The sequence below is a fragment of the Parasteatoda tepidariorum genome, chromosome 12 (assembly GCF_982258835.1).
Source record: "Parasteatoda tepidariorum strain Cologne lab strain chromosome 12, Ptep-v5.0, whole genome shotgun sequence".
NCBI classification, from domain to species: Eukaryota; Metazoa; Arthropoda; class Arachnida; order Araneae; family Theridiidae; genus Parasteatoda; species Parasteatoda tepidariorum.
This window is the reverse complement of record NC_141766.1, coordinates 28258429-28285760: the sequence shown is the minus strand read 5'-3', so window position 1 is coordinate 28285760 and position 27332 is coordinate 28258429. Positions and strand designations below refer to the sequence as shown.

Below are 27332 nucleotides of genomic sequence, written 5' to 3'. Positions count from 1 at the left end.
CCCTTCAGTGTTAAAAAGCACAGTTTTTTAAACACTTTTTGCAGAATCGGAGAGCTCGCATGGAATTTTAGGCTCATTTTGAATTATTTAGCGATGATTTATTTTCAATTGGCTGAGAAAGGTGCACTCATTTTATTTTATTTTATAACCAGCTTTGAACAGCCGATCCAGTTCTGAGTTTACGATTATCAGTGTTCAACTCCATAGCCCTGTATTTTTGAACCCAACCCAGAAGACAAGGGAATTCCTGGTTCAAGTATCAAATTAACCTTCGTTGTGGATGTCTTGATGGAACTAACCAGCATTTGCGTTACATGGAGAGGAAAACTACGAAAACCTCCCTCAGTTAATCAGCTGACAAGATGATTCTAGTTCATGATCCGTCTACCACTGAGGATATTTTATTTCAGCACTGTGGTCAGTGCAAGTCGGTAGCAGAATTTGTTTTCAGTGAGCCACCTCTGGAATTCGAACTTGGGTCACCCCCATTGAGAGGTGGGAGCTCGATTCCCTGAGCAACCGCAGCACGGATTCATTCATCTAACAAAAATCTATTTATCATTATATTTAGCTGAAAGTTGCATTTATAAATTTTTTCGTGGTTCACCATGATTAAGCCTTTTTAAACCTACACACAGAAATATATATATATATATTATTAAAAAAGTCAATCCTGTTATAGGCAGCTCGTCATATCTTAACACCTGAAATTATATAAAAATTTTTATAGCGTTTACAGTATCAGACACAGTTTTGTATAAATCGCTTAACTTTCCCCTGCGTGAAGTTTCACCTTGTGACTAGTCCCATGAAGGAGAAACAGTTTTGTTGAGTGTATAGGATTTTATGTCTGAAGATTCAGAGTCCTGGAATCGGTAGCTGAAACGTTTGACTAATAGGTTATCTATAAAGAATATCTATTAGATATATATTTTATATATCTATTTAGAATTTTCACTTCATCTCTTCGACAGTTCCATCTGCCACGCCGCTTAAAAAGGTCTTGTTGCAATGTAGAATAAGTATGCCGTAAAACAATTTTTTCATAAAATTAAATTATAATTAAATTTTAAGAAATGAGTATCTGTCAGATTCTCACTTTTTTCTTTTCTTTTGATTCATATATGTAAAATACGACTTTTTAAATACTTCTTTTTTATGCGTATTGAGACATTAATGCATATTAATTTTTTTTTAAATCTTGCGGAATAATTATTTATTAGTTTAAAATGATTAGTTTTGAACTTAAAAAGATTATGAACGCCTTATTTAGAACACTATTATTCGAAATAGCATAAATTTTTCTTTGCAGAGTTGAATTCTTGCACCAGCATTAAAATAAATGCGGCAAAATTCATAGTTAAAAACTGATAAAGAAAAAAATATATTGCTCTAATTCGTAAATTTATCGTTAGACGTTTCAGGCTTCGTGTTTTAATTATGTTTTCATTTGAAATTTTGTTGTATCAAAATTTTATTCCAATCCAGAAATGAAAAACAATGAACTCTTTCTTTGTTTTGAAATTTTATTGGAAATTAGAGTTCATTCTAACTTTTGTTTTTATTTGTAAATCGAAGAAATAACGAAGAATAATTTGAATCAGACGATTTAAAAAAGCTAATAAATATATAAAGTTGTTGATGAAAATATTGTAGTTAATAAGCAAACTTAATGAGATTATTTGGTGCATTTTAATATTTCCTTTAAAAAGAAAGAAAAAAACCTCTTCCATTTTTGTAGACGGTTGAACGTGTCGAATTCTAACTGCATATAAATTGTCGCCAATCGTTGTGTTTCTGGAAAATACAGCCAAGCATTTATTTTATTGTTTACATTCTTGGAGAAAGAAAACAACGTGTTCGTCGCCTTGAGCAGTTTTGTAACATGGCACAGAAATATATTGCTGAAGGATTCGAAAGTGATGCTGGTTTACTTTTGAATGAATTTGCTCTTAAAGAAAGCGCTGAATTTAAAGTTTTTGCAGACATATGGAAGAAAAGAAACTTTGCTTTCATCTATATGGGACGAGAAACTTCAAAGGAACTGGGTGAGTTCACAAATGAAGTTTTCACTTTGTCTTCAGGATTTTTAAAATCTGATTCATTTTGGCATCAAATAGGTGGTGTATTTTTACTATATGCTCTCTATCGGAATCAAATTTTGAATCCTCCTATACCAATTCGAATGGAGTTGAGCAAGGTGGAAATATTGAAACGTTTGCTTGATAAAGCTGTAGCAGATAAGTTATATTCGTTACATTACGTTTTGGATTATTTATTTAAAAATACGTTTGAATTGGTTGCTTTCCCAACTTTATTAGGACCAGCTTTACGAACTTTCGATAAAAGTAAAGGCGAGTTTGAAAAGAAATTACGAATGTCTGATTTCAAATGCAATTTAGAAGAGTTAATGGAAAATAAAGTTTTGGAAGGCTTACATGAAAGCTTTTCAAAGTATGAAAAATTGAAGCCAATCCTAGGAAAATCGACAGACAGTCGCCGCATAAACTTGATTAATATTTTGGGTAAGTTAGCCGTTGAACAAAAGAATATCTCAAATGATAAAGGCGCAAATATGCAAACACCTACGGCAAGCAATTCGAAATATGTACGTTGTAATTATCCTTTTATAGACTCAGACCAAAACCAAATATCTGATTTTGATGATATAAATGGAATTGAAAATGATTTCGGGAATGAATATTTTTTCAATGAAAGTGAGCCCTTGGGGAATTCAACGATGGTAAATAAAGATAAGCAACTTTTTAAAGGTCATGAAGTGTCTAAAAACAAGAAACTTAAAACCATCAGGCGACAGGGAGTAAAAACTAGCAGAATTCGGAAATATTATGGAGGAAGTCCTACTAGAGATATGGTCATGTCAGTACCTAGTATAGAAGCCTTGATAGAAACTGACTCAGAAGATGAGTAGTAGGAATATATTACTTTATATGTTTAATTTCATATTTTTTATTTAAATATATATATACTTTATATTAATTAATCTATGATTGTTTGAACTATTACATGTTTTGTTATGTTTACGTTTCACATTGTTTATACAATATTTAGTCAAATATTCTATGTTAAAAATATTATTTTTATAAAATATATCTTAAGGTTTTGTTTTTCTCCTTTAGAAATTCGTGTAGCAATATTTATTTAATGATTCATTAATGATTATCATATGATTTTATAAATCTGAGATATTTTAGATTAGTCTAATTCAAGTTAAAGAATTGCTAGGAAACTCATAGGAATTTCTAATAAAACAAATACTGTTATGTTTTTAACTTTTGTTAATTCTTTATTTAATTTACATCATTAAATTATATGATGTAATTTTATAAACTAGTATTTTTCACCCATAACAATTTTCTTAGATTCAAATCAAGTTTAAGAGTTGCTTAAAAAATAAAATTTACTCATTTATCACTTTAGAAGGATTCAGTTATTTGGACTGAAATAGAATTATGCAACTGAATAATTTTCTTTCCAATCAAATTTAATTTTTGAAGAATAAGCTTCTCTTAACAAGCTTTCTTAAGTAATTTTAAAATTTGTTGCATATCATTTACAAGAAGTGATTGTTGTTTTTTGCGGTATTTGATTACTGAATTTGATTATTTTTCTCTAAACTAGTTATTATGGTGGTGATAATTTTTAAATCAGATAAAACATTTTTGATATATTGCTTGAAACTTATTGGCTGATATAACATTTTACTATTAGTAAATTACTGAATAAATTTGTAATAATTTTTATTTTCATGATTTTCAAGGTTGTAAAATTTTTACTTTCAAAGTAATAAATTTCTTAAGCTTGTAATAAAGTTTTTTTTGTATACTTAAATTTATTTTCTGTTTATAGTATTCTTTTGAGCAATTAACTTCTTTGAGTAAGGTAAATTTGTTACTTTATAATCTTTGTTTGCATATAGTCATACTAAGTGCTTTGATATTATATTATAATTTATTTTAAACAAAAATGTGTAAAATGAAAAGCAGATTTCTTTAAATCGATAACTTTTTGTTAACTAGTGTTAATTTTGAGGCAATAATTTCATATGTATAGTAATGCAATAGTGCATATATTACTATGCATATTAACAAATGTGTTAATTTTGAGGCAATAATTTAATATATATAGGCAATAATTTAATAAATATTGAGGCAATAATTTAATACCATACTTATGATTGTAATAAACAAAAGATTAAAAATTTATATTTGCTCAATAATTATAAATTATTGCACTTATATTCAGATGTAGGTTACTCTTGTAAATTTAATTAAATAACATCTAAATTTAATTAAATAACATCTTGTTATGAATTTCACTTTTTTTATCAACAAGTTGACTTTGACTGTTGCAAACATGAATATGCAAAAAGTACAAATCTGAAAATTAAAAGATTTTTAGTCTCACTTAATTTCTTAAAAGCCAAGTTCTAGGAAAGGAAGAGATATGGAAAATTTTGGTATGTCTAGTATTGTAATGAAAAACATAATAAAATTTAATTATGGTTTTGTTTAAATGAATTATTAAAATGATGAAAGTAGTTTTTTTTATTTACTATTTCATTAAACAGAATCACACTAAAAACATTACTTAAAAAGTAATAAAAAATTTTTTCAATATTTTGTCATTTTTAAATTGAAAAATTTATAAAAATTACATTGTAAGAGATGTGTATTTTTATAATTTTAGGAAAACTCTGATGTAGGAAAATTAATTCTAGGAAAAATCTTTTAATCCGGATTTAAGAACAATTTTTAAATATTATAGGAAAATATAATCAAAATATACTAGAAAGTTTTCAAATCTATCCTTAAGAAAAAAAAAAAAAAATTGTAAAAAAAAAAAAGCTCCCATTAGAAATGTTAGAGTAAATATTTTTATTTTTTGAATTTGTACACTGCAAATTATAAGTAGAAGTAAATTAATTATTCAAAGTTTCGTGGTATGTTTAGTTTTATTCAACAGTGAAAGTTTAAAATTATGAGCCAAAAATAAAAATTATTTGAACATGTTTTTCTTACTTTAATATATTTCTTAACGAAATAAAACATACCAAGACACTGAGTAAAAACATCTTTAGTTATCATTAACAAACTGAGCTATACAATTCTATTAAGCACATCAAGGCAATGATAGATTTGCATTGTTTCAAAATAAGTAGCATCAGTAATCCTGTTCTTTTATGGGGCAAAATTAATCACTTTATGACACTCCTTATTTTTAAGACTGAGCCACAGCAGATATAGCAAAAGCTTGAAAATTGCCAGTTTTCCCTGTAACTAAAAGTGCACAGAAAGAGATAAATTAGCTTAGGAATTTTTATATTAAAATCAACGATTAATTTTGTTGAATTTTAAAAATTTGATAAAGTACTCAACAATTTCAAAGCTAAATATATGGGCTAAAAATCATAAGCATTTTAAAGTATGTTTCTAGTCAAAATATTAATTTTAAAAAAATAAAACTTGTCATTCATAAATGAGACACTGAGGTTTTTTCCCCCTCTCATTTTAATAAATTTACATTTATTTGCTTCATATTTACTAATATATTAAAAATGTAGGGAATGACTGAGGAAAAAAAAAAGCTTTATTAATAAGTTGCTCAATATTCAGAATTTAAAAATACCTATTTCGTTCAATAATGCTGTTTTATCATTATTACTAGAAATGACAGGGAAAAATTAAGTAATGTGTAAATTTTACTCAAACATCTAACTTTGAATAGGTTTAAAACAAGAGTTTTAAACATTTAAATTGCAATTGGCCCTCTGTCCATTAACAGATTTTTTTTTCTCAGTACTCTTATAATAAATAACAGATTTTGATGGAATGTTGAGTGATCTATGGTAATATAGCTCTTTTTTTAAAAAAAAAAAAATTCTTATTTTACTATGCAACAGTTCTTAAAATGAAACAAATTTCTTTTCAATAACCACAATTTTGGAGTATTTAACAAACCTTTTTCACCTTAAATCCCAATGAAGCTATATAATTTAAAATTACTGTTCGTTATTAATAAGCTTTTAACTGCAACCTACTTGCTTATTATGTATAAAACATGAAGATTTTTGAGTTCTTAATAATTAATACAAACAAATCAACCATTTAGATAACGTTTTTTAAAACTTTTGCTCTGAGAGAAAAAGCTGTTACTGTAGCAGTTAATTTTAAAATTCTGATGGAAGACGCTTAATTTTACAAATCTGATAACATAGCTTTTGTAAAACATATTTATTTGAAATTTATTAAACCAACTTTTTTTTCCCCCAAAACTGTAAAATATTTATTACATATTATCACTCCTACTGGCAATACTGACAAGTGTTCTTGTCATAGGTATGCTACGTATATAAAAATTCACCAAGAGGTATTTAATTTCAATTTTTTGTTGTTGAGAAAATAAAAAGTATAGTTGCAAGAAATTTCTTAAGAGCAAATATATTGTTACAAATAAGTTAAGATAGTCAAGTGACTTTTTTTTTTTTAAAGAGGTGGAATTAAAGTTTCATTAACTAATTTTTTGAGTTTTGTGAAATACATTTCATAATTAATAAGTGATGCAAATAATCTAGGACACAAAAATGTAACCATTTAGCAGATCAGTAATTAATTTCAAATCAAGCTTAATTATACCCTTTCTAAGTGATTTCACAGTAAAAGATTTATTTGCACACTAATAAAAGTAAATTTACTTTTATAGCAGAGGATCTTAACAAATCTAAAAGTTGAAACTAAGTAAAAGACCTTAAGACTCATAATATTAAAAGCAACAACATTTTCACAAAAAGTTTTATTGAAGCAAAATAATAATTTACATGTTATCAAATCAAATTTAAAGCAGTGACAATAATCCAAGTAATAGCTAATGTGACAGCCAACACCTTTATTTTTTACAAATATAAGACAAACATCTTTAATGACTGATAGCATTGTTTGATTAGTGTCACTATAATAATATATAAGCTTACACATAATCTCATTTTATCCAACTGGATTACTTGTATAAAATGAAAGTAATCCTTAATAATAAAATTAAATTTCATTAAAAAAAAACGAATAGTATAATTTTTATTAAAACCTATACATGCTTTGGTACAACTTCATCAGTAAGATAAAGCTGCAAGGATGATATAATTCAACATATGTTACATCACACTAAATATACAGTTAAAAGTAATATTAAATGAACAGTAAGAGTTAAAGAATCATATTAATGACTTCCAAATATTTTATAACAAGATCATTCAGAAAACAGTTTTAGGTTTCAATGGTATAGAAACTAACCTTGAAATCAAGGTAAATTCATAAAATACATTTATAAATAATATGAGGTGAGGAAAAATAGAACTTATGGCCCTTTTAAAATTGTTTTGCTATGATAAACGGTGGAGTTCTAGATGTAGCTTTGATGTTCCTTGGGACTATATTTGTGTGCCCTATGTACAAAAGTCCACACTGACAAAAATTTTTGTATTTATAAATTCCCCAATTGTTGAAGCATTCGACAAATGGGGAATTTAAAAAACTGGGGAGCCCCTCCAGCTTTGTAATCCCTTTACCCAGTAGATTTTTACAATAAATGTACAAAAATTCTTATTGTGAACTAATACACAGGACATATTAAATAATCAAAAGTTTGTTCTACTGTTAAATTATCACAAAGCACTCCTGAATTAATATTTTTACCTGTATATTTATTTCTTGATGTAATCTCTACTATTTACTGATGAAGTAGTACTAATGTGACACTGAAAGGTTTTTATAAAAATTATACTAATACTATTTTCATTTTTTAACATTGCTTGCAACTGTATTTTAAAAGTATTAAATAAAACTATGTCGCACTAAAGAAGAAAAAAAATTCTTTGATAAAATATTGCAGTTTAATTTTAAAAAATTGCACTCTTAAAAGTTAATAAATTTGTAACAAGTTGTATATAGATTTACATAACACACATACTTAAAATTCTTGAATAAACCAATGTATTATACCAGAAAACTGAGCAAATTAATCCTGTATGCTGACTACCAGCTCAGGCACTGTCCATGTCTTTTGACCTAAATCAAAATTACATGGCCATTAAAAAATAGTTCTGAAAAACAGGGATTGGACATGGCTGGGCGATGTGCTCTGAGGATAAATATCAATAAAAATTTTGCTCTTTTAGTTCATTTAAATTTATTACACCTAAATGATTTAAAAATATATAAGCTGGTGATTTTCCATTAAAATTAGCGGTTTTTTTTCTTCCCCCGATCAAGAATATCACTTGATTGTTTTAAAAGAGAAACTGTTACAGATAAAACACTTTAGTTCAATGTTCGCACAAAAAAAAAAAAAAATTACAAAGAAAAGTAAGAGGATTCTGGTTCATCATAAAGTAAAATATTTCAGTCTTTTTTATTTAAATATCATTCAAAAGAATTAATAACATCTACATAACTGTGAATAAAAAACTCTGCTTGAAGGATATACTAGATTTAAGTAATAAAGAAGATCTAGTAGAATCTATCTTCATTTCATTTTAACTTAAATATTAATATTTAAAGATCAAGGGATAAAGTTCATGCCTACAAAAAACATAAGCGAAAGGAACAGTCTTTCCATAGCAGAACTGATGTTATTAATTTGTCAAAATTTAGTAATCCTGAAAATGCAACAGTTGGTGATCCAAGCATCAAAAACAGTTCTTCCCATTTATCTTTATATGTTATAAACTTAATTCACTCCTTTCAGTAATTGCAATAAATTATGAAATAACAAAACTGCAGAAATACATAAATCTACAATTCTGAAAATAAAAATGATGCAGAATAACTTTAACAGCAAAAATCTCAACTTTCACATTAATCTCACACAGCCTAAATAATAAACAATACTAACACATTCTCAAAAAAATTTCGCTTGAAATACTAAAGAAATATGTTAAAAAATGCATTATTTTTAGAACTAACAGAGAAAGTTCAAATATCTCTATGATGACGCAGCATTAATATTAGGCACACAAAACAGTTTAAGATTTTTTTTGTTTTTGCTCATTGAAAATTAGTTTTTCAATTAATATGTGAAAAAAGTATATCAAAAGGGATATTAAAAGCAGGATTTAATTACAACACTTAAAAATGCCTAGTCGTTCGTAAATAACAAATAAAAACTGTTAGATAAGTTAAAAAGAATGTTTTACAATTCAATGTAAGTTATTCACTCTTCTCAAAATAAATAATTTTTTTTATAATTATAAACACAATAATGGCCAGTAAAAATCGCTACATATTAAAACTTGGGTACTTGCCAGTGCTTTAAATAAAAATATATTAGCAGAAATTAATACAGGGTACCTAAGAAGCTCTGTTTATAAATCTATAAATTATTTCAAAATAAATATCAAATATATGCAGCTTGATTGTAATGTGAAAGGATAGAGTTAAATGCAAATCTTTAAGAAAAAACACAATAAAAATTTTAATCTAATTTTTCTCAAAAATATTATATATATATATGTGGGTGAGGGATATAAAATATATTTTCATTCATACAGGAGCTACATTACAATATTTATATCTCAATAGTACTCGCATAAAATATACCATATTTTTACACAGAAAAACATAACTGCTTTAATTCAACAAAGCGGTATATGTTTCTATAATTAATGTAATTAAACTCTGAATTATTATTTGACCAGCTAGAGAATAAACATAAATTTTATATCATCATGAAAAGACCTGACAATAAAGAGAAATTGATAGGCTATTTGAAAATGATTTCTGAATGAGATGAGAAATGACCTATATTTCTCTAAAGAGAATCATGGCAAAACTCTTCCCAAGAAAGCTTTAACATCTTCCATTTCCTGCAAGAAATCAAGAAAATAAACTTACACAGAAGAATTATAAATTTAACACAAAATTATAAATTTAACAGGCTGCACATTAAGGGTGTTCAAATTTTACATAAGCATCTATTTGGTGTTTTTTAACCCCCTCTGTGCATATGTGACATTTTGAGCTTTGGCAAATAATAATCTAATTTTAACAATTTTTATGACAGTGTTAGCAAAATTTCACATTGCAATTAGTGTCTTTAATCAAATTTCTCATAAAATGTAGCTTTTATTCTATGCTTTAACACTAATTTTATGTATCTACACCTATTTAGATGATGCTCAAGGTTGCTCTAGCTATTCTTCCTGCCCATTATAATGATATTATTAGTATTAATTGCATCATCCTTATATTTACAGAAAGAATTTTGTTCAACTTCTTCACTGACTGTCACATTCCGCAACCAAGCGTTACTATGTGGAATAACTAAAATCGATAGCATAATCTTGGAGAGATGTTTATATTTTAAGTGCATATTTGCTCTTCTGATATGCATAACATCAACCCATTGTGCATCAATACACTTGTCAGTATTTAAAGTTTTAGAAATATTCTCCACTTCAAGCAAACAAAATTTATTTTAAAGTTCATCAACTGCTGTATCTTCAGATTTGATTAGTGATGGAAATAAATTAAAAAACAACAACTGAATATTAGAAAATTTTGCAGATTCTATTCTTACCTTCGGCATTAATTATGTTCTATGAGAAATGATGCAAATATCATTTCAGCATTAATTACATCCACATCATCTCTTTTAAGATATCTATTTGATTTTGAGCTTGTGTTGACTGATTCTGCACATTTCACATGCTTAATAGATTTAACATGATGAGAAATACGATGAGATGGCTGTAAGTCTTTTTGTTCTCAGTCATAACTTTTGTCATAAGTGAAAAAAAATATTCAAAATGAACAATTAAAATTGAATTTAAAAGTATTACTCGCCATCCACCCAATCTAAACAAAAGCAATCATAACATGAAGTTAAGTTTCATATTCGACCAAAACTTCTATGCAAAAAACGCTTCAGCACCGCCCACATAAACAATAACAGTATGGCGTTTACCTGCCTAAGGATGATCTCGCTATGTTTCAGTGCATTGGTTCTGCAGAAGCAGTTGCACAATTGGGAAACCAATTCCACGCACAAAAAACACGCTTTCGGTGCTAAATTAAAAGCGTCATTTAAAAAACATATGCTCGGAAAAAATAATTTAAAATTCATATACAAATGGTATACAAGCGTAGAAGACTCGTAATATATAATCAATGTTAAATAGGATTTAATCAAATAGTGCATAAAAATTGTAGATTAAACATTACATAAGGACTTTACCAAGACACAGTTTGTTTAATACTTTGTTTATGCAAGCATGTTGCTTAGTTAGTCTGAAGATCAAGACAATACATTTAAAAAATATATATATATTTCTCATAATTTTAGTCATAAGGGTTGATAAAGCAACACATACACTTTTCCATTCACAACATTTCATAGAAAAAAGGTATTGAATACCAAGATATAATTAAAATATTCCTTCAAGTAAGTCAGACAGCTTAAAATTTTTCTTTACTAATTAATATGAAAATAACTCATGAACTTTTAAGATAATTGCGTTTCTACAATAAGATGTTATGGAAAATACTTTACCTAAAAGACATACTGGTCATTAAAATTGCTACAACAGGAAGGAATGCAAATAACAGAATGATATTTATTGGGTACATGCATTATTGTTGGAAAAACAAGTGATTAAATTTTCAGGATATTTGGATGTATAGATCCCGAGAAATCAGTACACAGAGCAGCCTCCCCTGGCAGCAATATCAGCACTTACTTCTTTGGGCATCGAGTCGAACAGAGATTGGATAGCATGGACGGGTACAGCATTCCATGCAGTTTCAGCATCGTGTCACAAATCATGTGGTGGCATGCCAGTCCTTTGGCAACTATTGACCAGACGTTTTCAGTTGGTGAGAGATCAGGAGAATGTACTGGCCAGGGCAACAGACGAACATGTGTGTCAAGGAAGATCAGGTGCGGGCAACGCAGTCGTGCATTATCTTGCTGAAACACAGTGTTATGTTCTCGAAGATAAGGCAGAGCAACTGGCCCCAACAGATCCAAAATGTAACGGCTGCTCTTAAAAGTGCCGGCATGTGTATACAATGGCACCCCATACAATTACTTTAGGTGATGGGCCAGTATAATGATGTCGAATGGAAGCTGCCAATGGGCGTTCTCTACAATGTCGCCAAACATGGATGCAGCCATCATCTGTATACAGAACCTGGATTTGTCTGAAAAGACGATGTCATGCCATTCCTGCGTCCACGTTCGTCGTTGATCACACCATTGGAGGCGCTCCTGCCTGTGACGTAGCATCAAGTGTAATCAAAGCCCCGGTCGCTGTGCTGATAGTCCATGCTGCTGCAAACGTTGTCGAACTGTACGTGCAGACACTTGTTGTCTTACAAACGACCCCATTTGTTGACTCAGAGTCCATGATGTAGCTGTAGGACCCCTTAACTGCCGCGGGCGTATATATACGTCTCGGCCAGACGATGCGTTAACTGCCGCAGGCGTATATATATACGCTTTCCTGAAGTACGATGCTTTGCATTGCGCTGCTATAAATATAACTACACCCCCTACTTCAGAATGCAGTAAAATGGCCTTGGAAAGTGTTTGCTTTGCGAATGCATTACTAATTTCGGAATGGGAAAAGGATGTTATGGAAAAGTGATATCATATTAATCGCTTGTGTGTATTTATTTGAGTAAGGTCGGGTTTATTCTTTTTTCGCTTTTGATTTCCGTATGTATTTGGTGCTTTTTATTCTTTCCATCAACGTCTTCAAAGAAAAATGCATCGCGAAAATGTGCTGTTTGTTCAAGAAAAAAAATTCATCGTGAATCCCGCTATCAGTGCGATGAATGTGGTGTTGGTTTATGTGTCCAACCATGTTTCAGGATTTATCATACAACAGCTAAGTTTTAGCATCTTTTTTATTGTATTTTTATTATTTAATTTAAATTTTGTATTTTCTTTCTTTCCTTTTTCTTGTCTTGTAAAAGTAAACTGTTTTTAAATTGCAAAGCGTGCATCATTTTACCCCACCAAAACACCGCGTAAGAAGGTGCACTTGAGCGAAAAACGGTGGCACTGGGGAGTGAATCACGTAGATTTTACTCGGCAGTTAAGGGGTTAAGGCCATGTGGATGACATATCTGTCTTCTCGGCTGTTATTGATAGGGGGCCGCTGAGATTCTGCACGGCATTCCACATGACCGTCATGAACCCATCAATTCCATATTCTGCTAACAGTCATCGGATCTTAACCAATGCGAGCAGCAATACTGCGGTATGATAACCGGCAATCCTGGTAGGTTACAATTCGATCTCGATCAAACTCAGACATGTGCTAGTAGACAGTTCTCCTTACACAAGGCATAACAAAAACTTTTTTACAAAAGAACAGCGCTCAAATTCAATTTCTATATGAGAAACTTACTGTCAAATATCTTCTTTTATTCACATTGTAGGTGTCACTACCACCACCTGCTTTGCATGAATGCGCTGATAAGCTAAATATTTGCAGACCACTACATGCTTCATCCATCCTGCAAATTTCACGATGGGTGTGTCGCCTTCCTGGTTTTTAGCAATTTTAATGGCCAGTAGTGTAGTTACAGAAGGAAAATAATCTTAGCAAAATAGTTATAAAACTAGACAATAAAAAAAAATAAAATAAACATACCTCCTCGCAGGAACTGTGACATAAACCTTTATAAGTTTTAAACTCCACATTGAGCATAAACGTTTTTAGAAGTTCATGAGTCATCCTACCCCATTTGAATGGAACAACTATATCCAGTTCGCCATGGCATTGTAAAAGGGAGATCTCTCTATTACCTACAGCCGCCTAAAATAATAATTTTTATCAGAAACAACACAACTATAACTGTACAAGTTTTTAATTTAATATATATAAACTGATAACTCATTAGTTGAATGGAGAATTTAATTTCCTAAGAGCTTTCACAACATAAATAAAGAGCTAGATAGAAGGTAATGAATGATATTCTAATAATGGGGCAAAATTTTTCAAAAATATGACATGATATGGTCTGTATTGAATTACAGTACTCTCTAAAATCTGCTAAGAGTTTGGACTGTAAATTGTGACGAAAATAGGTGGTTACAGTAAAATTTCCCAAAAATATTACAGTGCTTAAAAATCAGTTTTCAACTGCAATACAAAATAGACGATATCACCTAAATGACAAGAACAGCTTTCTCAGAAACTTTCATTATTTATTTCACAAGATAACACACGGTTTAGCCTAGTAGTTCCCCACCTCGGGCGATCGCTCAAAAGAGGGGATGAGAATTTAAAATGAAAAAGTTGAAAATAAAAATTTAGCAAATATCGAAATTGAAAACACATATGAAACCGCTCATTCTGATTCAGACAAAGAATCAAGAGTTAAAAAAAGAAACAAATTAAAGTTCAGAAGCATCCTTGTCATACCCTAAGTAATGCAGGCTGACACAGGTCTAGACATGACCTCCAAGAATAGAAGTCTATTCTTGAAGGTCAAGACCCATTCAGCTCTTCTACCACTACTTCTCTTCAAGCATTCCTTTCTAGTCCTCTGCCAATTTAAAGTCTCCTCATAGGAGAAACTGATTGATAAATAAGTTTGATACATTCATCACTAAACAGCACTGCGGCTTTCATCTAGTGGAGTATTCGAAATTCAGTTTTATTGCATCACCACAAAATGAGCAGCTTTCCTATTATATTTTAAGCAATAAAACATTTACTATTTTCATAATTAAAATTGATAAACAGCTCTATTTGAATGAATTATTTTAAAGTCGAGCAACTGATCTTAGCAAAGATCTTGCTTCTTACGAGATGTCTATTGGTTAATAAATGTGGTAAACCTCACACAATTGGCTCAACTTGTTTTATTTGCCACCAAAATGACAGTTTAATTTATGTTAGGTGAGGGGTTAAGTGATAAGATAAGTCAATCAGTTCTCCTGAGAATCAAAACTGTTTAAAGGCAAATCTATAATATGGCCGGAGGTATTGAATCCAAACTCACATTTTAATAAAGTCGAAACATTGAATTTTAATTTGCGTAGCAAATTAATGAAACAACTGTGACAGATAAAAAAGCTATTGTATAAATAAGGTTTACCAATGAGCTTGAGATCACCAAGGAAATGTTGCTAGCTAGAACATTGATCACTGATACAAAGGGATCAATTTTTAAAGCAGTGAAAGATTATTTTGAGGAAAAAGAAATTCCCCTAACAACTGTAAGTGCTTGTGCAACAGATGAGGTTTGCTTGCACACATTAACAATGTAAAAGGTCACTATTCCTGTTGTCATTTATTGTGAACACTTGACACAAAAAAAAAAATTGTGTTCTGCATGAAATTCTACAGTTCATTATTCATGGTATCAACAGTCATGAAAAAGATAAGGAATTTAAACGCTTACTTCTACAGACAACTAGGAGATGGCTTTTAAAAGAAACTGTCTGTGCAGTTTCTTCAAATTATTTGACACAGTACTGAGTTTCTAGACACAACTGATAAAGCGTTAGGTGAAGGTTTGAAGCAATACAAGTTAGAAATTCAGGCATGAAAGTGGTCGAAAATAAAAAAAAAAGCTGAACTTTTACAATGCAGGAGAAGGGGGGAGTGTTCTATATAATACTGTGATATCGAGGAGATAGATCTAAAAGCAACTTTCAACTCTACCGGGACATTTTTATTTAAGTGACAGAAACATTTAGACAGTGAAATTAAAATTTTTTTAAAAATATAATTTTAAAATTTTGATCACTACTATATTAATGAAAATTAAGCAATTACATAGCTGCCAACCTCTAGTTACATAAATGCAGAAGATAGACCAAAAAAAAATGTAGAAGAAATGCCTAAAAATGCAGATGATTCGCAACTGCATACTAATTACTAATAAATTTTTTACCACCATGCACTATGCTAGTCATTTTTACATACATTGCAGCGTACATCATGTATTCCAAGATTCTATCTAGAAATAAATGGAAAGTCAAGAGAATAGGACTCCTTAAAGGCTTGTTTGTAATGTTTTCGTTCAGTCATGATAAATTAACAAGATCAATCTAATGAGCAAATAAATATTGCCATAAACCAATTGCTGTTTTGATAAACAAGTCACGTGATAACGGGAAGCGCTCTCGCAACATAAGCTGAATTCCTTCTCTCATTGGTAGAAGAGAGGAGAAATCCATTACGTCACACTGAACGATGTGACGTAAATGCATACCCTCCAACTGCTACGGAATTTCCGTAGTTTCAGAAATCTTCTTTTCAGACAGTAGCAAAATTAATGTCTTAATATTTAAAAAAAATTACTTTTAGCGTAACTTGTCCACTATTACTTATAAAAGTGCAGGCCATATGGCTAGATTCTTAAGTTCTGATAAAAGTTTTATCAGAGATCCATTTGCTTTAAAAATTTCTACTTTGGTTCGCTACCACTAGAAAGAATTATTTTCAAAATCCTCATAAGTTGGAGGGTATGTAAATGGAAGGAAAGGGAGGATCACCACAAGCGGGCTTTCTAAGGTCATTACTAGAGGAGCATCGACGTCTGATTTAAAGAAAATACTAGCTATCGGACGGACGGGCAAAATGAGGAAAATTTTTTCTGCGTGAAAAAAATAGCTAAAATAAGTAAAAATGCGGAAGGGTTGGCAGCTATGCAATTATAGGACGTTGCAGCTTAATTATCATTTTAAATTAATTACTGATCATTTTAAATTTAAACAGTAGCCAAATTTCACCTTAATATCTTCAGATAGATTGTTACTAACAATTTTAGTCACTTTGACCAATCAAACTTGAATTTATTTTTTTCGGTAGCATCGATGGTACCCACTTTGTGTTCGCCTTCTAAATTGACTACCATCGTTAAAATACATTCATATTACTCATAGCTGCTAACTTCTCTTTAAAATTGCGTGAATATGAATTGAGGTATTGGATTTTAAAATCGTGGCATTGAATTTTAAAATCTCGTGAATAAGAATCGCGATGTTGGATTTTAAAATCGCGTAAATAATAATCGCGATGTTCAATTTTAAAAACGAATGAATAAGAATCGCGATGCTAGATTTTAAAATTGCGTGAATATGAATCACGATATTGGATTTTAAAAGCACAAAAATATAAATTGCGATATTGAATTTTTAAATCGCATAAATAAGAATCACGATCCATAATTTTTAGATCTCGTGAATACTTATCGCAACGAGTAATTTTGAAATCTCGTATAAATACGAAAATCGATGTTCGATCATACAACCGCGTGATAACGATTCGCAATATTGAAATGTAAAAATATGTGAATGGGAATTGCGAGTAAAATTTTTAAATCGCGTAAAAACGAAACAAGTAACTTTTAAATCCGTTAAATACTAAAATCGATGATTTACATAAAAATCATTTGAATAAGAATCGCATTTTTAGCAGATTCCGGCACAGTTCCTAATATTTAAAATTCAAAAAATCAGTCAAACAAAAGAAATCAAATATCAGCGGCCAAAACGAAACTGCTTAGAACTCTTTTTCCAATCTATAGCGGAAGTCACGGTTGTCAAGGCAACGGCACACCTGCCGAAATTCCACCCATTCGGGTTGCTTGGGTATCTCTTATTGGACTCCTAAAAAATTTAAGTTTTTGGAACATAGGTGGAAATTTTAAAAATTGGCAGAAAAAAGCGGATTTCCGCTTTTTTGCGGAAGTCTTTCATCCCTGGAAATTATGTATTTCATGGATATTTTTAAAAAAAATTAAAAATCAACAAAAGCTTCAAGGAAAAAAGATGAACTTTCTCAAGGGCAAAGGAATTATTTCATTATTCATCATATTGATGTTCACAAGGTTAACATTGGCTTGAAAGAGACGACTCAGCTTTCGACTCTTACAAAGTGTTAAATGGTATATGAAATTCTTAAAGACAAAATCCTAATTTTTACTGATCACCTTTTAAAAATTGATATGGAATCAAGATTTGAAGACTTGACCAGACTCATTACAGATAGAGTTTATATATTTCAAATATAACAGTGATGCAAAAGTAGTCTTTAAGCTGTACGGTTATGAGTTAGCTTGGGCACAGCTTATGAACATTTATCCTTAATTATGGAAAAACTGAACTGCTTCCTAACTCAATCTCGGCAACATATAAAGTATAAAAAGAGTATAGTTCTGACATCCTGCTTATCACAAAACAAAGAAATAGATAGGACATTGTTTCAAAGGAGACTTATGCTTGAATTTGATAAACATAAAGCCTGGCATTCAACCTTTGACTGAAATCGACCAAGTGCAGGGCAGTTATGGAAAAAGTAAAATTGAATAACTCAGTCTTACATTTTCAGTTTCCCCCCCCTTCAAGCTTTAACTGTCAGCGTTTTCAATTCTAGATTTCTCGGCTTCTACAATTCTCCAAGATTTGAAACTGGATTCATAGAAGAACATCACTCTGGACTACTTTCAACTGCTTCTAGGAGCTTTGAGAATTAGAAAGCAAATGTGAGGATTTTCCAAGGCTATGTGAACCCTGCATGAAAGCCCAAAGACACAATGCAACTACTCAGTTATATAATTATATCAAAATACACTTTCTTTGAGTGACTTCTATTTCCTCAGTTGATTGAAAAACAACATTTATAAACATATGGTAGACAAAAGGCAACAGCACTGATAGTTTGCCAAAGAGCTTTGCAATAATTTTGTCTTAATCATTCAGCTACTTATTTACACTTAATTTATTACTTGACACTTAAAGATTTATAAATTAATTATAGCATGAAATATAAATATCAAATGTCTTACATAAGGAAATTGTTTATATAAAGGTAACCAGCAACTTAATGCTACAACTCCTGCTAAAGGTTTAGCACAACGTAATGCTGAATATAAAGCTAACGCTCCTCCTTGAGAGAAACCTCCAAGAACAATTCTGTCAGATGGTATGCCTTTTTCTTCTTCATCTGCTATCATCTGAAATACTGCATTCAAGAAAATTGTAAGTATGATTATATAAATATTTGTTTTACACAAAATACAACAGAGTTGTACATAGGCCAGATAGTCAGAGTGGACCATGAAAAAAAAAATTTTTTTTTGATACAGTACACATGCAGAAGACTATTTTTGAAAAACGCAAATGACAAACTAAAATAAGTACAATTTGCTCTACTTAAGACAAATTTTATCGCAAAAGAATACTAAAAGATACCATTTTTAGTCCTTAAGTTACTTTATCCTGAACAGAAACTTAACAGCATAATTTTATCAATGGAGAACTAAACTCATAATTTTTTGAGACCAATATATAGAGAATTTAAATACTAATGTTGCATTAAAAAATAGCCATTAGTTAATTTTAATTAATATTTTCATTTAATTAATATTTCACCATTAAAATTTTTAATTCAGTTCAAATCTTCCTTAATCAAATTATTTTAAAGCAGGATTTCAAAACTAATACACAGTGAATAAGCTGATTAAAATTTTTATGCTTAAGCAATTTAGTACAAAAATTAAAGTAATTTAGTGGGTGACAGAGATGCCAACTGCTCCAGACACGCCAAAATAATTTTTTAAAAAGACTGTAAATAACTACAAGGTAAACTTTGCAAATAATTGACTTTTTAAAAGGTAATAGCATGACATAAGTACTATAAAATGGTGAATTATATAAACCTACAAATTATTTAGAAATAGTGGTGGATGAAAATCTACTAAATTGAATTCATTAAACCAAGAATCACAATTGATAAACAACCACTTTAAAATATATATTTGCTGTCCAGAGCAAGTTGGCATCTGAGATAATCCCACATATCACCCTTTAAAAATTTTATGTTTGTTACATTATTAATTTGAATTGACCATTTCTCAAATGGGAATTTGAATTGACCATTTTTCAAATGGTAATTTGAATTGACCATTTTTCAAATGGGATGAAAAATAGAATCAATAATTGTACTTAACTCCACTTTGCAAGATCTGTTACTGCATTCTTGAAAATAATATTTAAAGGTACGATTCCTGAATTCAGCATCATAAAAATTTGATAATCTAATTTCTAATTGCTATTTTTTTTCCTTTGTAACACTCAGTGAACAAGATATTCTAAACACACACATTAAAATGAGGAACATCAGGATAAAAAGCCATAAATCAGGATAAATACAGCCCTTGACTCCAAAGGTAAATTGTTGATAAAGAGATTTAACAAAAATGTTACTTATAAATCATTGCAGTTAGATAGTTTTGAATCTTATTTTAGAGTTTTGAGGGATTTTGAAATTACATGTCCTAACACAAGTAGTGGGAAGTTTATAAACACAAAATGGTGTGATAAACTTTTTCTTAAACTATTATCTCCTAAAAAAAAATTGAAAAAAAAATATATATTTAAGCACAACAAATTTTTAAATCTCATCTTTATATAAATTCTACTCAGTAATTACGTAACACAAACAAATGATTCAACTATGAAACCAGCTTTTTTAGATCAAATGCACAATTTTTTTTAAAAAAAAAACTCATTAAAACCATTTTTATTTAGAATCATTATATTCATTTTTTTTAATCCAACTTTGCTTTACAAAAGAAAAGATCCAATTTTTTTTTGATGTCCATCTCTGTCACAACTTTCTATTTTGAATTTTATTAAAGTTTTTCACATCTATAAGAAATTTTAGAGTTTAAAAACAAATTCACAGGCATAACTTACATTTTTGGAGAAAATCGAAAGGTTTATGTTAGGAAAGAACGAAGCAACAAGAAAAAGGAAAGTATAAAGGAACCAAATGTATGAATGAAATGTAAAGGAATCCAATTCCATGAATGAAAGAAAGGTTTGAATACTTCTGTTATTGAATGAGATAAATTATAGAATTGCAGGATATTCTGTTAGTCATTCTGCACAACAAGAAGTGAGAATACAGGAATGAAAACTTTTATAATAACTTTCCTACTATATTTAAGCAAATTTTTAATACAGACTATGTTAAATCCATTTTTAAATCGATCAGAAAATTTAAATATATAACACATGTATGGCAAATTTAGCATATTTATATGTATAGTAGACGCCGCTTAATGTGATCACGGTTAATGTTATCAATCGTTTAATGTTATCAAAATCGCTTAGTCCCGTCCGCTTATATCAAAATACATTGAAAAATCATCGTTTATTGTAATCAAATGTTCGTTTATTGTTATCAGTTTATAGGTAAATTTTATTTTCCTGAAATCAATAAAATCAAGAAGGAAAACTTCTTTTGTGTTTTGTGAAGTGTTTCCTGAAACTTACCAAAAGTCCAAACGGGGCTCGTATATTATCTTTTAAACATGTGTTATTATGAGGGGGGGGGGGTATTTTGCCATTTTCGGTCAAGTATTGTAAAATTCCACAGCACTGTGCGATTTCAAATTCCCGGAAATCCTAAATAAAGAGAAAAGAAGACCTGCCAGTAACGAGTCAATGTTTGTCACGAGCCCCTTTTTAGAAGAATTAAACAATTTGACAGATGATATGTCCCAGCCGCTATGGGAAGGGGGTAAGGGGTGACCTTCAAAAGAGAACATTGTTTCGGGTATGCCACTTGATCTTGGCAGGTCGCTTACTGAATTGCTATTGGTCAAACAATAAAATGGGGAGGGGGATAGTGAAACTGCCACATCTAAGTGTTTAAAAGACGCATGGAGATCTTACTGTGAAAGAAAAGGTTGACATTTTAAATCGTTACGATAAATTGCAGAAAATGAGCCAAAGGAATGCTGCTGTTCAATTGAAAGTTTCGCAGCCGCTTTTGTGCAAAATTTTAAAAAATCGTGAAGATAGCGAAAAAAAGTGCACTTTGAACGAAAATCTGAATTGTAAAAGAAACCGAGATGGAAAAGACAAAGAGGTTGAATCTGCATTAAAACTCTGGTTCACAAACGTTCGTGAGAGGGACGCTCGTGTTAATGGTCCAATTTTGCGCTGAAGATTTAGCTGCAAAATTGGGTAAAGGAAACTTCGTAGCCCCAGAAGGATGGTTCCACCGCTGGAAAAAGAGGCAGAACATACTCTTCCGAAGGACACATGGTGAACAAAAAGATGCCGATAATGTAGCCGCAGATCAGTGGATTAAAGAAGAATGGCCTAAACTTATTGCCACATATTCACTTGAAGATGTATATAACGCTGATGAAACTGGTCTATATTTTCGTGCGTTGCCTGAACACACGTACATGTTTCAGAAGGAAAGTATGCAAGGCTGTAAAACCTCCAAGGAACGCCTAACTGTGCTATGTTGCGCTAGTATGGCCGGCACTAAAGAAAAACCTTTAGTGATTGGAAAAAGTAAGAAGCCCCGCTGTTTCAAAGGTGTGAAAAATCTGCCCGTCGATTATTTTGCCAACAAAACGGCTTGGATGACTACCACCATCTTTAACGAATGGCTGTTGAAATGGGACAAGCGACTAAAACGGAACATACTCCTGCTCATAGACAACTGCACTGCGCATGATGTAACTGTTTCATTAAAAAAGATAAATATCGTGTTCTTACCACCAAACACCACTTCTTTAATTCAACCGTGTGACCAGGGAATTATCCGCACCTTGAAGGCATATTACAGAAAGGAAATGCGTTCAAGGATCTTAGAAAATATGGAAGACCAAGACGCTGAAGATCTTAATGCGAACGCTCTAGCCAAAAAACCAAATGTTTTGGATGCCATACATTTGCTAACAATGTCATGGAATAATGTCTCGGAAAAAATAATTCGAAATTGTTTCAGTCATGGAGGATTTTGTCAACCAGAGGACAACAATGCTGCTGTGATGAAAGAAATGGAAGACGTTTTCAATCCTCCGCCCGATATGAATGCTGAGGATTTTGAAGCATAGCATGGATGGAGATCGACGAGAAGGTTGAGACTTCTACTTCGTTAACTGATGAGGACATTTGCGAAGCCGTATGTGTCAAAGATCAAGCTTCGTCACAAGATTCTGATGTCGATGATGAACCCGAAAGTGCTATCGAGGACAAATTTCCGACGCCTGCTCAGATGAGGGAGGCACTTCGAATCTTACGGCTAGGTGTGCAAAACAAAGCCGACGCGGAACACTTTCATAAACATTATGATTATGAGCGATTCGTAAATGACTTGCCTCGAAAGAATGCTAAACAATCGACAATTAATGATTTCTTTTTCAGTTAATAATTAACCTTTTGAATTTTGTATTGTTTTCTGCAGTTCATCATTAAATATGCAAGTATACTAACTAATTCTTTTTCTTTAGTGTACATTAATTTCTATTAAATACTTTAGAGTTTTACAGCAACTACTCCTAATTTAAATTTTTTTTAATTTTAATATGTATGTAAAAAAAAAAATCATTTTTTAGCTTAAATTTTTTTTTCGTTTATTGTAATCAATCGGTTATTGTTATCAAATCACGTTCGTCCCGATGTGATCACATTAAGCGGCGTCTACTGTATTTAAGAATAAAATTTAACATATTTTAAAATTTTGAGCACCATATATATGACTTTCCTTAATAATATTAAAAATTTTCTGAAATTAATAAGTGCACCAGCTAATATTATCTTAAATGATTTTTAAAGTTGTCCTTAAAATTTTAGGCAATTTATTAAGATTAACAAACTGCTCAAAAGCACAAACACATTTTTTTTTACAAAATACACATTATGTAATTATTAAAAATTTAAACAGTTTCTTTTCTTCATGTTATTTATTGATATGTATTTCTAAAATAAAGAATTATGAGTAATATTTAATAATACAGTAGTGATCCAATTTCATTGGAACTAGAAGACATATCCTCCAGCATATGTGATTTTTATGCGAAATAATTTTTCAAATAGGAGAAAAATAGCATTAAAGCATTATAATTTTATTAAGAGAAATTTATAATCCTTAAATGATGTTCACAAGCATGATCAAGTTCATATAATATCTTTGAGTATATAATATCCAAATCAATTATAAAATTTGAAAATTGATTTGGAATGCATTGTTGGAATAAACATACTGCGAGAATGAACACAACATAAGAAAAGAATTAACAAAGGGGGGGGGGAAGGAGACAGATGATAGTTCCTAAGAGAATTCTGAAAAACTATCTGATTCGTACAAAAATAGTACCAACAATCATTGTACAATAGGACATTCTTAACATTCATCGTAAACATTTGTTAGCTATTTCAGTTCCTAAACATTTTTCATTAATAAGTACATAAGAATTTTGATTTTTTCTATAAATTTATGTGGAACTAAACATTATTTGAATGACAGATAATAGATTGAAAGTTGCATCCTGAAAGCATCAAGTGAGACATTTATTCATTAATGTCTTCTGTTCTTTTATGCTGAACATTTAAAACTTAACCAGGATCAAGCGTAATTTTAAAAGCAATCTTTTTTCTGATCTTTTTTACAAGATCTTTTAACCACAATAAAGTTCAATTTTATAACAAGTTCATGATTTTTGGGATGGAAAATTGAACATTAGCTTATTTTGAGAAAACAAGCAAGAAATAAGTATTTTAGTTGAAAGAGTGGGTAATTTTAAACCTTCAAACACAATACCTACTTTATAATCATTTCAGTCAAGTAATAATATTTATGAGTATTTAAACACTCTAGAATATGTTTTTATAATTTTGGAATTTGTGTGGAGTTAAATATCGCTCAAAAATGAGAGAATAAAACTTAAACTATTTGATGCAATTCAAACATTAAGAGTGGTAACTGACTATGAATGAGCCATGAGCTGATTATAATTTACAAATCACTCATGATTCAATGCTAATAATGCATAGGCAATGCTAATTGATTTTTCAAATAGTGAAGTATCATTGAAAAATGGCAGTTATCCTACAAGGAAAAGAATCAAGTAACTCTAGAAGAAACACAATTTCAAAAATATTAATCATTACAATTATCACTGATAAGCCTTAGTACTTATGCATAAATTATCTTACAAATTGCTTGAAAAGGGAAATATATATATATATATATATATATATATATATATATATATGTGTGGTGCCAGTTCCTGTGCTGTAACCTGATATCAGTTCTCAGATCCGTCAGTTAGAATACAAAACAAATGAAATAAAACAAAAATACGACCACCGAAGCCGACGTCTTCAGGGGGTACCGGCCCCGGTAGCCATTAAAAACAAAACCATTTCTATTTGAGGGAGAAGCAAAAGCTTAAAATATATTTATAATAAATTAAAAGTTTTTGATTTTCCTGGTGTTTGTGATTCAAAATTTAGAAGTAAAAGGGGAGGTGGAAAAGGTAAGGGTAAATTTATTGAGTTTGATGAGTTTTCGAATTTTTGTAACTTACCTGTTAATTTGAATAATATTTTCACTATTAGGAAATATATTTTTGGTTTTAAAAATAAAATTTTAAAAAATTTCCTTATTAAATTTGGTTCTAAAATTAAATTTGATACTGAACTTGTTAAATTCATAGTTTTGGATTTAATTAAATCAAAAATTGGTGTTAATAAAACTGATTTGCTTTTTAATAATGTTTCTAAAGTCGAAAGGGTTTTTTGTACGATTAATTTTCATGATAAGAATTTTGAAAATGCTAAGTTACCACAGATTATTCATGGTCTTTCTGATTTCTTTCCTTTAGAACAAATTAGAGTTACTGCTGCTTTTAAATATTCTTCTACACTTAGGAAAAAGGTGTGTAATTATAATTTTTTAAGTCGAAATCTTAATTGTATTTCTAAATCTGATTGTTATTGTAATGAGGAGGGTTTTTCAAAATTTATTGATAATGATTATGGACATGTTATTACCGGAAATTTGGAAATTGTGGGTGATCAGGATCTAATTAGCATTTTAAGTAAGGGTTCAAAATTTAGAACTAGAGTTAAGATGAAAAAAGAAGATTTTATTTTATCCATTAAAAAAGATCTAGATTTTTTTATTGCAAAAATTTCCAGAAAATATCATTGGCCTGTTGAGGGTTTTTCTGAGTGGAAGGCTAAAATTATTGAAAGGGTTAGATTTAATTTATTTAATACCAGTTTTAGTTCTTTTCCTAAAGGTACTTTTATTGATTATGATTTATCTAGAAAAATTAAAAATCTTAAGGATAAATTCATTGTTACTGTTGTAGATAAAGCTTCAAATAATTTTTGTATTATGTGTAAATATTTTTTTAAAAAATTGATTATTGGAGAATATAATGCAAATAATACCTATTTAAAGTTAAAAGAAGATAAAAAAGTTATTGAAAAAAGAATTATTGCATTTAGTAAAAAATTAAAATTTAAATTAAATAGGATTACATTTCCATATTTATTTCCAATAGTTAAATTTCATAAAAATCCAATTAAATTTAGGTTTATAGCATGTGGTACTAATAGTTATAATTCTGATATTAGTAAAAGGCTTTTTTGTTTTTTAAAAATTATTTTGCTTAAAATTAAAAAAGAAAAAAATATTATTATTGAAAGTAATGTTGAAGTTTTGGATTTTATTAAAAGTAATGATATTTCCAGCATTAACACTTTTGATTTTGAAAATTTGTATACCAGCATACCACATGAAAAAATTATTGAGATTTGTGAAGGTATTTATGACAAGTATTTATTTGATGAAAAAATTGATAGGTTTAACTGGTTAGATTTATGCAAGTTTAATCTTTTTGAGAATGTTCTTTTTAATGGTTTAGATTTTTATAAACAAATTATTGGAATTCCACAAGGTAATTCCTTTTCTGGGGCTTTTGCCAACATTTTTTTGCACTTTTTTGAGGCTAAATTTCTTGAACATAAAGTACTTAATGCTTTCCGATATATTGATGATTTGATTTTGTTTAATTGTGACGATTTTAATTTTATTTATACAATTTATCCTGGTGATTTGGTCCTGAAAAAAACTAATGAAAATTGCTTTAATATTGAATATTTAGATTTTAAAATTGATATTGTTAACAATTTTATTAAAATTGGTGTGTTTGATAAAAGAAAAGCCTTTAATTTTAATGTTATTTTTTTCTGCAACTTTAAAACTAATTTGTGTAGTAAAATATTCAAAAATCTTGTTTTTTCGCAATTAGTTAGGATCAAGAAAATTTGTAATAATGTTGAAAGTTTTCGAGAAGCTGTGGATAATTTTTTAAATAATTTGAGTAAAAATGATTTTCCTTTTAATTTTTGTAATGTTAATTTTTTAATTAAAAAAATGATTGATGGTTTTTAGGTATTTTTTCTTTTAACAGGGCGCAATTCTAGTCTTAACTGAGCAGCCCCAGTTAAGCATTCTATTAATTTATCTACGT

The 27332-nt window shown here is 29.7% G+C and overlaps 2 protein-coding genes across 4 annotated transcripts in view; one reads left to right on the top strand and one right to left on the bottom strand.

Moving 5' to 3' along the window:
- The first annotated feature begins 1513 nt into the window (after nucleotides 1–1513).
- LOC107437597 (snRNA-activating protein complex subunit 1) lies at nucleotides 1514–9158 on the top strand. Its single transcript, XM_087155926.1, has one exon. It carries the CDS (start codon nucleotides 1886–1888, stop codon nucleotides 2930–2932), a length of 1047 nt encoding a protein of 348 aa, XP_087012052.1. The 5' UTR covers nucleotides 1514–1885; the 3' UTR covers nucleotides 2933–9158.
- Apt1 (Acyl-protein thioesterase 1) overlaps nucleotides 6799–27332 on the bottom strand; it is a 70198-nt gene continuing 49664 nt past the window's right edge. For all 3 annotated transcript variants that reach the window (XM_087155928.1, XM_087155927.1, XM_016049658.4), the window contains 3 exons: nucleotides 18825–19000; nucleotides 13673–13837; nucleotides 6799–9877 (listed from right to left, as the gene is read on the bottom strand). In XM_087155928.1, coding sequence (XP_087012054.1) covers nucleotides 9833–9877; nucleotides 13673–13837; nucleotides 18825–19000 — 386 coding nt within the window. In that variant the 3' untranslated portion in view covers nucleotides 6799–9832. The remainder of the gene's footprint in view (nucleotides 9878–13672; nucleotides 13838–18824; nucleotides 19001–27332) is intronic.